The sequence below is a fragment of the Vombatus ursinus genome, unplaced genomic scaffold (assembly GCF_900497805.2).
Source record: "Vombatus ursinus unplaced genomic scaffold, bare-nosed wombat genome assembly UNPS02014832.1, whole genome shotgun sequence".
Classification (NCBI taxonomy): domain Eukaryota; kingdom Metazoa; phylum Chordata; class Mammalia; order Diprotodontia; family Vombatidae; genus Vombatus; species Vombatus ursinus.
In genome coordinates, this window is record NW_020954610.1 from 44,527,316 (window position 1) to 44,539,903 (window position 12,588).

The 12,588-nt window shown below is 40.4% G+C and overlaps 1 protein-coding gene and 1 long non-coding RNA gene across 2 annotated transcripts in view; one reads left to right on the plus strand and one right to left on the minus strand.

Annotated features, from left to right (window-relative positions):
* The window catches only part of SVEP1 (sushi, von Willebrand factor type A, EGF and pentraxin domain containing 1), a 318,257-nt gene extending 307,504 nt beyond the window's left edge, over nucleotides 1-10,753 (minus strand). Inside the window, exon 1 of the mRNA XM_027839092.1 lies at nucleotides 9,854-10,753. Coding sequence (XP_027694893.1) covers nucleotides 9,854-10,489 — 636 coding nt within the window. The 5' untranslated portion in view covers nucleotides 10,490-10,753. The remainder of the gene's footprint in view (nucleotides 1-9,853) is intronic.
* Nucleotides 10,554-12,230, plus strand: LOC114025629. Its single transcript, XR_003567052.1, has 3 exons — nucleotides 10,554-10,646; nucleotides 10,926-11,084; nucleotides 12,191-12,230. It is a non-coding gene; the product is annotated as an uncharacterized LOC114025629 (long non-coding RNA).
* The last annotated feature ends 358 nt before the right edge of the window (nucleotides 12,231-12,588 follow it).

A 12,588-nucleotide genomic window follows, 5' to 3' on the forward strand; every position in this document is an offset into this window, starting at 1 on the left:
AAGAAAGAAAGAAAGAAAGAAAGAAAGAAAGAAAGAAAGAAAGAAAGAAAGAAAGAAAGAGAGAGAGAGAGAAAGGAAGGAAGAAAGGAAGAAAGGAAGGAAGAAAGGAAGAAAGGAAGAAAAGGAAGAAAAGAAAGAAAAGAAAGAAAGAAAAAGGAAAGAAAGAAAAAAGAAAAAGAAAAAAAGAAAAATCCACTAGTAGTTAACCTTCCACTTGATGAGCCTTCTGGTCCTGGAACAGAAGGCACAGAAGGCATTCTGGAACCATCAATCAAACAACATGCCTTTATTAAATAGCTACTATGGTTTTAAGTGCTGTGGATACAAATACAAAAAGTGAGACTACCCCTGCTCCTAAGGAACTTACATTCCACTGGTCCACACTTGAAAACATTACATCATGGCAGAATTTGCTCATATTTCCACTCCCTTGGCATAGCCTTTAATAAGACAAGGCCTCCTCCATGTCACACTATAATGAAGGAATGAATGATAAATGGATGAACCATTGGAAGAATGGAATTATATCTAGAGAATCATAAGGAACCTTAGCTCCTCAAATAATATTGTAGGAGAACAAGATTAAGTTGTGGAACATGGTCATTTTTGGTCCCATTTGAAGATAGTCTATTTAACCTTACAATGACATTCACAGAAGAATATCCAAACTGACCAGTAAAGTTTGTCCAAAATGTTTCATCCAAATGTTTATGCAGATGATAGCATTAAAATCTTTGCAGCCCAAACTATGATATCTCCTTCATTTTGACAACTATACCATCTTCTACAGTTTAGCAAAGAGCCAAGCTGCTTAGCTATATCAGGAGAACAAGAGAGAATATGAAATATGAGTTTCAGCAATAGTAGGATAGAGCTGGTATGATTATTGACTCACGATGGTACAAATGAGTAGTTTGGTCATAAGGGGGTTAAAATCTGTCTGTCTGTTTTTTCTTTCTTTTCCTTTTCCTTCTTTCTTTTCCTTCTTTTCTTTCCTTCTTAGCATTTCCTCTTAGCATTATTATATTTATTTTGTTGAAAACAAAATAGCTGTCAGGTTATTATTGCTGCCATTCCTTGCTGAAGCATTCTTTCTCTCCTCCCCCTTTGACATCAGAAAACACTTACTACAAAGCCAAATGTATTGTATTGAGTTATTTGTAAAAGAATTACTAATACTTAAAAAAAAAAGATAGCTTGTTTTGTCTGTCTTTTGTTTTCAAAGAGAACCAATGATATCATGGGGTGATGTCTTGATTTGAACATGAATTGGATTTCAGTGAGGCAGAGTTGCACATCATCATCAGCCTCACTCTGTCTTCCTGAGTCATCAAAGTCCAGTGGCAGGACAAAAGTCAAGATGACTGGTAATGGTCTGGATTGCAGTGAATGAACTTGGCATCTTTAATGCCTGACCAGGCTCTAAGTGCTCCACAGCACCAGCTTCAGCCACCTTCCTGACTATTGGAACAAACTGTTCTCATCCACCTATTCTGCTGGGGGAAATCTTCACGTGCTCGGGATAGACACTCCCTGCCCCAATTCATTGGCAGGGTTGTGCCCCATTGGTTACTCTCAACCTGGTTTAGCCCATCTGCTGAGAAAATTTAAGGGGTGTGGCTGCTGCACATGCTACAGTTCTTTGGAGTCATAGGTTAGAGTTGAGTGCCAGGTAGACACCAAAGGGGGATGAGCAGTCCTGAAAAGGTTTCAGCAAGCCCTCACACCAGAACTGCTAGTCTTCCCTGAACACCCATACACAAGACAGCAACATCAAATTGAGATACCAAAGAGAAGGAAAATAGCTTTTAAAAAATCAACCAAAATTCAAAATAAACAGAGTAGTAATAGATCCTCCACTTCCCCCCCCAACACTTTAGCAACTGAATCAGCTCAAGTACTCAAAAGAATATAGATGGGAAACGAAACTGCATAACATATCACAAGAGGTGTCTTCAAATGATAAATGATATATTTAAAGAATGGCACAGTGCACTGGCCTTCAAGTTAGAAACATTTGGGTTCAAATATTACCTCTGAAAATTAGTCGCTGTATGTCAATGAGCAAGTCATTTAATCTTTCAGTGTGCCTGAGACCTCTTAAAAACTATAAGTTACAGATGAGTTGTTAGTCTGCCTTGATTTCTCTGGGAATTACCTACATCAAAAATCACAAGTACAACCTCTCTGTCCTCCTTTAAAAAAAAGTATCAACCTTTTTGCTGAGGCTCCAATAATGATCATGTGTGTAAAGTGTTACAACTTCAAAGTACTTCACAAACATTAATAATCATTTTTATTTGTTAGTATTCTTCTATAAGTTAAACAAGAAAACATTAGAAATGTTCAGCTAAAGAGAAGAACGGATTATAAGTTTTTCTTGGAAATTTGGATAATGAAGTTGTTTTCTCAAAAGATCAAAAGCAAGAAGAAATAACATTTCATGGGATGTGGTGTTCTATCACCTTGAAGTTCATGATGTGAAAACACACCTCTTACTTATCCCATGCTCTCACTACATGTCCAGCTCACTTACTTTTTGGTTACATTTGTAAATAATAATGTATTTTATGATACTTCTCATGTGCAAGTCAAAGTTTCTAATATGTGATATAACCTCCTTACACACTCCACCTGTCATTCCTCACTCTCATTATTGTTGTTTGTCCTCCATTTTCAAAGAGGACCAATGACATCCCAGGGTGATATCTTGACTTGTGCATGAATTGAATTTAAGTGAGGTAGAGTTGCATATATGTATCTCTGCTTGCCAAAGAATCCACCTATTTGCTAATAGAAATGGTTTCTAGGATGTTTTTGGCCTCCTTGTGGCACACATCTTAAATCAGTTAAACTTTTCTAACAAATGGTGATAGAATCAATGTCATTAATTTATCTATTTCTCACTTCGTAAGTTGACAATTCTGACAAAAAGTCAGTTTGAAGTCGCTGTCGGTGCATGCAATATCTTCTCATTTGTATCCTTTCTCCTAATTTAGTGTTTTGTTCTTTGCTCCAAGGAGTCAGTGATCTAATTACATCTCTCTGAGAGCTGATTCTGAAGTAATTTCCACATAACTAATATCCACATCATTAGTAATTTCCACATCACTTCTTGTCTGTTAAGCTATAGAAATTTTCTCTTTGTATGTGAGATGTTCTATAATTGCCATGTTCAGTACCTTCAAATTTCTTATTGGAGAAAATATTCATGATAAATGTGAGGCTTTGAACCTATAAGCCTTTGACCTCCTTTATTCTAAACTATGCTTTCAATCAGCATGTATTTTTTGAACAGGTGGTTATAGATGGACACTGGTTTAGGTCTAGAACTGAATATGGGAATGAGAATAGGCTGGTTATATTCAGGGATAACAGGCAAAGTCTTTCCACAACTCAAAGTGCTCCCTCCTGCAAATGTCTATCTTTCTAATATCTTCTCGATTCTCACTCCATCCTAATCTGTTTTCTGATTATAACACAATAGTGTTACGTCTATAGTTCACCAACAGTATCCTAATTGCTAAAACTGATGTTATTTTTCCTTAGTCCTCATCTTCCTTGATTCCTCTGCAGCTTTTGACACTGTTGACAAGGACAAGGATATCACTCCTTGGTTTCTGTATTTGTTTTCTACTTTTCTTGCTACCTGCCTGACTGATCCTTCTCAGGCTCCTTTGTTGACTCATCACCTGCCTCCTTTTTTATTGTTGTTTATTTGTTTGTTTTGGGGAGGCAATCAGGGTTGACTTGCCCAAATTCACACAGCTAGTAAGTGTCAAGTGTCTGAGGTCACATTTGAACTCAGGTCCCCCTGACTCCAGGGCCGGTACTCTATCTACTGCACCACCTAGCTGCCCCTCACCTACCTTCTTAGAATAGATATCTCCAAGGCTCTGTCCTGCACCATCCTCTCTTCTCTTTATATTCTCTTAGCCTTGGTGATCTTTCATGTGTCTTTGCATTCTCCGTGGAACAGAGTAGCACAGCAGATAATGAGCTAGCCTCAGAGCCCAAAGACCTGAGTTTCCAGTCTTGTCTCTGACACATAATGGCTGTGTGACCCTAGGTAAGTTACTCAGCCAGCCTCTTAGTGATCAAACAACTCTGTAAGATTATAAGTGGCATAAAGGTGATGACCTGAATTGGTAGAGGGAGTTTCCTCACTTGGCATTTCCCTGTAGTAGTGAAATCACTCGTCCAGTGCCTAGGGCAGTGTTTCTATGTGTGTAACAAACACCTTTTTAAAAATGTTGAATTGGATGTCACATATGGCCAGAGAAGAAAGTGAGCCAATCACACAGTATAAGCAGGAGATTACTTCAAGAAAACTAAAATATTTCACTTTAATCCACAATATGCTAATAGGTCAAGAAAAGCTAGCATCACGTTTGGTAGATCCTATGAAGGATTTACAGGAAGACATGGACAAGAATGGCTAGCACAGGATGAGAAGGTGTGAAGGAATTTCAACATGTATCAGTGAAGAGAATAACTAAGATGAGGAGACATCTCCAGGTGGGAAGTAAGAGTCAACCCTACAGGGTTTTTAAGTGGGTAGAGGGATGCAGTTTAAAAGGAAGAGAAACAGGGGCAGCTAGGTGACTCAGTGGTTAGAGCACCAGCCCTGGAGTCAGGAGGATCTGAGTTCAAATCTGACCTCAGACACTTACTAGCTGTGTGTCCCTGGGCAAGTCATTTAACCCCAATTACCTTTAAAAAAAAAAAGGAAGAGGAACAGAAATGATCTTGGGGCAGACCAAGGTCACATAACTGGGTGATTGTGAGATGCCACAATCTAGGGGGTTAAAATGAGTGACTAACTCAGCTATTTGCCAGAGCATCACAAACTAGGATAATCTGCTGAAAATGAGGAAGTAAAAATGTAGTATATAGTATTGAGGGAATGTTCTGTTTGAGTGCAAGCTGCTTCCTAAAAGGTTAGATCTTTTTATTCTGGAGCCTTCCATGACCTGTCCTAAGGGAGATCCCTTAATAATAATGACAATGAGATGCTTTAAGATTTGCAAAGCACTTTGCAAATTATATCTCATTTGATTTTCACAACAACTTTGAGAGGGAGATGCTAATATCATCTCCATTTTAAAGATGAGGAAATTGAGACATGGAGAGGTTAAGTGACTTTCCCAGGGTGACATAGCTAATAAGTATCTGAGGCTAAATTTGAACTCAGCTTAAGTGTTGGGCCCTATTCCCCTGCTGAGTCAAAGGCCAAACATAAAATACTGTTTTATTCTACTTCATCTAAAAGCTATTTTAAAATTAGTTTTAACAAGTAATGGACCTAACTAGCCATTACTTTCTTGAAGTCAATGAAAAGCTAGCTTAATTACTACATGATAAGTATAGACGTTCAGATACACTCAATTTCACTCTGTTTTCTTTAGGAAAGGGGATAAGAGACACCTAAATTAATCACTGAACAGTTTCTTAAAGAATCAACCTACCTTTGTCTTTATTTGTTACTAAGCAATGTAGAATTTGATGAGCAAGGTGTAATCACATTCTAAAACAGAATCAGATGCTTCCACGATAGAATTTTTCATTCTGTTCGGTAGTAAGCATTTTTGTATTCCTTTTTTCCCCCTGATTTCAAAAATCTGACCTCTAATTTTTCTAATGATATGTGAAAATTTTAAATTATTTAGTAGTTACTGGTTTCTGCAGGAAGGGGAGATGTGACAGATGGGGCAAGAAAGAAAAAGGAAAAAAAAAAGTCTGCTGATGTATGGGGCAATTGTTTGCATAGATTTATCAGTAGTTGTGGCCAAAAGTGACAGGGGACTAAAAAGCCAGAGTTAGAATAAGGGCTACAAATCTCTTAGCCATTGTGGGTTATTCCTCTTTTACCTCAGGCTAAGTCCTGAGTTCAAAAATTTGGGGAAATTTGTTTCTCTAGATAATTTTAGCAGTTTGGAATGTGTTGTACTGATACTCTAGGTTCAGGGATATAGTTTAACCCTGAGGCAGGCCCAGGAAACTGCCATCATGCCAAAAACTTAGATCTAGACTCCATCCTAGCTCTTGAAAGTTATTTGTACTTCTTAGATCAGATTTACCCCATTGGGCAAAGGTAGCCATATATTACATTGCTCTTCTTTTTATCCCTTCTCCCCTTCTTTTGGTTCAAATGGATCTTTTCATTAATGTAGGGAAATCCCAGTGTGGAATCTCCCTCCATTGATGAAAACCATCAATTTCTCTTCAACTTCTATTCTTAGGGAGTTGTCTATGGCATTGAGAAGTTAAGTGATTTGCTCACATAGCTAGTGTGTATAAGAGGTAGGCTTTTGAACCCAGGTTTTTCTGACCTTAAGGCTATCCTTTCTGCTATTCCATGCTGCCTCTCATTGGACACTTTATTTTACCTTGGAAATGGGTTAGTCAGCTTTGCTCTTCTCTCAGACTTAGAGCACCCTCCTTTGCTCAAGAATCAGTACACTTACAATTGTAGGCAGTGGTGACTCTCACCAGAGATCCCCATCAGCTCATCTGCAGAAGTAGAACCCTAGGGGACTTTTAGATGAGACAGCACATTCTCCATCAATGGATCATATTTCTGGAATCCTGGAACAGTTTAGGAATTTTTCAAAGGAATTTTCATGCTATGTTTGTTTAACAACCATTCAGCAAAACGGAAATGGAAATGAGGGGCTTGTATCTTTATTTTGACATGCAGTGCTTGGGAGATGGAGTTGTCCTGGTTTCACAATGGGATCGGTTCAAAAGGGGCAGTTTAGGAAAAGGAAATGCATAAAGTTGCTGCTCAGAAGAGAAATTAAAAACAAAGAGATTCTGTGATACAATGTTTCTCTAGAAAGAAAAGGAGCTATTAGGCTGGAGGGCTTTGTGATAAACTGAAAACCGCAAGTGAACAATGGTATATATAATTAGGTCCCAACACCCCACCCAATTCCCAACCAGAAGATTCCTCCTCTCCTCTGATTATCTCCAACTCTAGGCCTTTTATCTATAAAGAGCCACACCCACACTCCTAAACCATTTGATCCTTTCTTGGTCTCTTATGCGGAGAGGGACTCAGAATTTCTCAACTCTAATGATATCCATTCAAATACACTATGATCATAATGTGCAGTTGTTCAAACACCTTTGTAAATTTCCAAAGAGAAGTTGAATGATCATTTGCCAGGGACCTTGTAGCAGTGATACATGTTTTAGGTATAGTTGGACTAGAAGGCAGTGAAGTATAGTGAAAGAAACACCGTATTTGTCATCAGAGGACCCGGGTTCTAGTTCTGAGTAAGTAAGTCCTACTTACTACTTATGTGACCATAAATGTCTGTTGGTCTTAGTTCTCTCACCTGTAAAATGAAGGGCTTGAATTATAAAATAATGTAGCTACTATTTCTATTATTTCTATAGCGCCTACTATGTGCTACATAATAATAATAATATACTACACTGTGCTAAGTGATATTATGTCCTTTCATCCTTACAACAACTGTGGGAGGTTAGTATTATTATTATCAGTTAATTTTTTTTTACAGTTTTTACAGTTGAGGAAACTGAGACAAACCAAATTTAAGTGCATTGCCCAAGGTCATACAGCTAGCAAGGATCTAAGCCTGAATTTGAACTTAGGTCTTTGTGATTTCAGGCCCAGTACTCTACCCACTGCACCACCTAGTTGTGTCTGAAAAAACAATACAGAGTATAGACTATATAATGTCAAATGTACCTCCCACCTTTAGATTCTACATTCTTCTATGATCCTTTTCAATAATAAGATCTGATGACATTCCCCCAACCCCTACTCTCTACAAGTCCTAGGAAAGAGACCAGACCTATAATTTCATTGATATAGGGAACTTTCAAACGACTTTCTCTGCAATTTACAGTCTCAGAATATTGCCTAGAGCACAGAATGTCTTGCTGAGAGTCACTCAGTAAGTCTGAGAGATGAGATTTGAACCAAGGTCTTCCTGGCTCCAAGACCAGCTCTCTATTCACTCTCCACTGTGGTACTACTGCCTCTATCAAGTGATAATTAAGTAACATTATTATTCCTACACAACACATTGTATATTTATTTGCTTATCATGATAAAGGAATTCAACTTAGTTGGTGAAAGATGTTGCAAAATTTTATGTAAAGCACAAAATTTATTTTTTTTATCATGTGTTCCATTTGTCAGTGTAAGTTTGAATAGGTTTTAGAAAATTAATTTTTCCTAGGGATATTCACTCAGTTTCATAATCTTAAATTTTCATTCTGATGATCAATTTCACATGAATCAAAGGATTCCAGAGGCCAGTCATTAAGAATGACTTCCTGCCCCCCACAGGTTGGACAACTTTCAAATGGGCATTTTTTTTCCTAATAAAGTTAGTAAGTTTCATAAGAAAAACCACACCACAAAATTGACCATTATTTTTTTAACTTTATGCTGTAACTTGTCTTTCTGTTGTCAGAGAAAGTAAAAATGACGCCATGAGATACCATGATACCTCTACTAGTGTAATTGCTAAATTTTTGATTCTTTGGGGTGGGGGGAGTGATATAGGAGAAAGACTGCTGAGCCTAGTGTATATAAATTTAAGTCCCACCTCACCACTTAGCTATGGACCTTAGGAAGATCACTTAAGTTTTCTCTTAATTTCTCACTCAATTTTATCATCCATAAAATGAGGAGGTTGAAATAGATGAACTCTGAGGTTCCTTCCAGCTCTAAACCAATCATCCTAAATTATCTTTAAAGTGCTAACACAGATGGTAGAGATTGTAGCTATAGCTGAAATGAAGTTAAACAACTAACAAAACTGACCTATCCTTTTATATATCAAAACTGCTTTAAATAGCTCAATGAAACCTGGATAAAGATGTGCATTTTCCACTGCAAATATTAAACAATACAATAAACTTCAGAGAACTGAGATTAACAGCTTTAAGCCATACCGCAATACATCATGACAGCCAAATATGAAGCACTTCAGTAAAGAAAACTCAGATATTCACTGTTCATCCCCCAAACCAGTTACCAGTAAGTAGATATATCCCCTTTACAGATAAGCAAGGTGCCCATTTTATAGCGATAAATACCTCACGATCTTTGCCTTTTGCCTTTTAACAAAGTACTGGCTCTGGAGTTTGAATCCTATCTCTGATACTACCTTTCTGATCTGGAGTAAGTCATTTAGAGGCCTTCGGCCTCAGTTTCTTCAGCAGGGAAATGAGGAGTTGAACTAGATGTCCCCTAAGGTCCCTTCCAGCTTTAGTTGTATGATCCTATGATCTTTTACAGCTGGGCTTATTACCCTGGGGCGCGAACTTGTTTTTAAAATATACTTAAGACTATTTAAATATAATTGGCTTCTTTTGTAATCTGATTTATTTTACTTTATGCATTTAAAAACATTATTCTGAGAAAAAGAGCATAGGCTTCACCAGACTGCCAACAGGGTCCCTGACATACACAAAAATGAACCTTGGCTTTACAGGTATATTACCAACCGGGTTAGGACTTAATATATCTCACCTCGTCACCTAATCTAGTCATGGAAATATATCAAGTGCCCCTTTGCAGTGCCTACTATATCTCTGCATCCGCTTTCCTGTGTAGTAACTGCTCCAGTACAGCTTACTGCCTCACAAAGCTGCTTCTGAACCACTGACCAGATAGGATGACCATCGGTCTATACACCTGAGAATTGTGTAGGGGAAGGACAAGAGGAAATGAGAGCGTGTGGGGCATCCTCTCTCCTCTGCGTGTGCGTGTGTGTGCTTCTGCCGAGGGGTGGCTGGGAGCGCCTGGGGCAGGGGGGGAGCGGTGGGCGCCCTCGATCGGGGGCTGCTGGAGAGAGCGCGCTCTTACCGCGGCTTGCTGGAAAGCGCCCTTGGTGTAAGTGCCCCCGCCTCGGTAGGTGATCTTGGGAATCTCGCGGTTGAGCAGCGAGCACTTGTGCTGGTGCGCACGGCTGGAGGAGATGTAGTCCACGCGCGGCACCACGTTGTTCTTGGACGAGAAGGTCACGATGGCCACGCGGGTGGCGCTGGGCACCACGGGGAAGTCTGACAGCAGCTTCTTCACGAACTTGAGCTCGTTGAGGAAGTTGGCGTGGCCCACGCTCGAGGACTCGTCCACTAGGAACACCAGGTCGAGGCTGTGGCTCCGCTCGCGGAGCTTCCTCACGTTGCGCTTGAAAGACTGACCCAGCTTCTCCACTTTGTTCTCTTGAGGGTCGGGGTGAAGCGGAGGCGGCGGCGGGGGCGGCGGTAGCGCCAGCGCCAGAGACCTCCGGGGCTCCAGCTCCTGCCCCCGCCGCTGCGAGGCCGCCTGCGGGAAGGAGGAGGAGGAGGAGGAGGAAGAAGAAGAAGAAGAAGAAGAAGAAGGAGGAGGAGGAGGGAAGAAGCTAAAGCTGAAATTTCCAGACGTTGGCATCTGCTGAAACGCCGTCCAGCCAGAAACTAGAGAGAGACCCCAGCAATAAAGAGGCAGCAGACGCCACATTGTAGAGTGGAGGAGGGAGACCTGCTGCTACCCTGAGCCCAGCAGCAGCAGCAAGAGTCAGAGAACTCTGATTGCCCTGTCTCTGGCACCGTCGGTCCTCCTTTTCCCTTGTTCAGTCAGATGGTGTCAGAAGCAGCCTTCCTCCCGCGTGCTTCAGGTATCAGCCGCTGTCTCAGATCCCTTTAATCCGACACATTGGGAGGAAAATCTCCAGGCTCGCCCCTTTTTCAGCTCTGGGGGTTCTGGCTCTGCTGAGAATGAAATGCTTTCTCAATCTCTCTCCCTCTGTCTTTTCTTCCCCCTCCCCTCCTCCTCTTTCCTTCCCTGAAACCTATAAAATGTTTGAAGGAAAGGGGGCAGTCAAGATAAATATCTTTATGTCCCTCTTTCCCTTTCTCTTTCTCTCTCCTCCCCTCCTTCCCGGTTCATGCCGAAGTTTCTGAGATTCCGTGTCACCAGAACCCCATGTCTGTCAGGCTGTCAACATTCCCAAAGAAAACACAGCGGCACCGAAGCCTTTGATTGATCCCATATGTCTGGCGTGGCGCTGCAGAGGCATTCACTGGAGATGAATCCAGATACCAGGAGTGCCAAGGTAATTGGAACCACTTTGTAGAGGAAAATATACAAGCAGACGGGCCAGGGAGTTGCAAGCACCTTTTTTTAAAAACAAGCATCACCTTTCCTGCAAGAGCATTCTTGGAGTGTTGGAGGCCACGGCAGCTCTAGTTTTTCTGTCTTTACTCACCCCCCCTCCCCCAACCTCTCCCTCTCGTGAGAAATAGCTCTTTCAATATAATCTAGTTTGGGTTGCTGATATCTGTTTAATTAATCAGGAATCAAGGATTGCTGATATTCCGGAAGAACTTAAAAAGCATAGCTAAAGGGTAAACTGAAGAGCTGAAGCTAATTGGGGAGACTTTCATTGGACACTACCAAGTACCTCCCAGAAACATTTTCTTATTTGGTCTTTTTTCACATAGGACTCTCTCACCAGATCTTTGTTTTTCCTATATCCTACTGCTGTGCTATAACACCTTTTATTTATATAGCATTTTTAAAAAATATTTTACATTTTCCCAAAGCATTCAATATTCATTATCTCATTTGGTCTGATTTGAGTCTACAATCTTTATAGCAACTTTTTTAGGGAGATTGGACACATTATCGGAATGGGAACTCAGACGTCTTAGATATTGATTTCAAAGCAGAAGTCATTATTATTTGTCCTCTTCCCCAAATCCACCCTTCTTTCTAACTTCTTTCTGTCAAAGGCATCACAATATTTCCACTCAAATTTTTTTATGCCTTTTAAAAATTTTTTTCATAGATTATACGTTTAAAGCCTAAAAGGGCCCAGAAAGGCCAACTAGTACAAACTTCTCACTTTTACGGATGAAGAAGCCGATTGCCAGAGAGACTTAAAAATTTTCTCAAAGTCACATATGTAGTAAATGACACAACCAGGATTTGAAGGTAGATCCTCTGAGAACAAAACCAATCAGTGTTTCCATTACACCACGCCCCTTTAGCTCTTCACTCTCCTTCAGGTCTGACATCCAGTCAGTTACTATTTCTTGTTTATTCTAATTTTGTAAGGACATCTCTCACATTCTGTTGTTCAGTCTTGTCCAACTCTTTGTGATCTCATTTGGGGTTTTCTTGGCAGGTACTGGAATGATTTGCCTTTTCCTTCTGCAGCTCATTTTACAGATGAGGAAACAGACAAAGAGGGTTAAGTGACTTGCTCAGAGTCACTGGGCTAGGAAGTGTCTGAGACCAGAGTTGACCTCAGGAAGGTGAGTCTGCCTGACCCCAGGCCCTGTACTCTTATCTACTGGGCCACCTAGCTGGCTCACGTTTGTCCCCTTCTGTTTACTCACATAGCTACCTCCCCTGGTTCAGGCCCCCATCACTTCTTGCCTGGACTATGGAAATAGCCTTCTAACTGGTCTCCCTGCCTCAAGTTTCTCCCTTCCCCAGTCCATCCCCCACTCAACTTCCAGAATGTTGTTCCTCAAGTACTGACCTGGCTGTGTCACTTACCTGCTCATAAAACTCCAGTGACTCCTTACTGCTTCTAAGATCAAATTGAAATT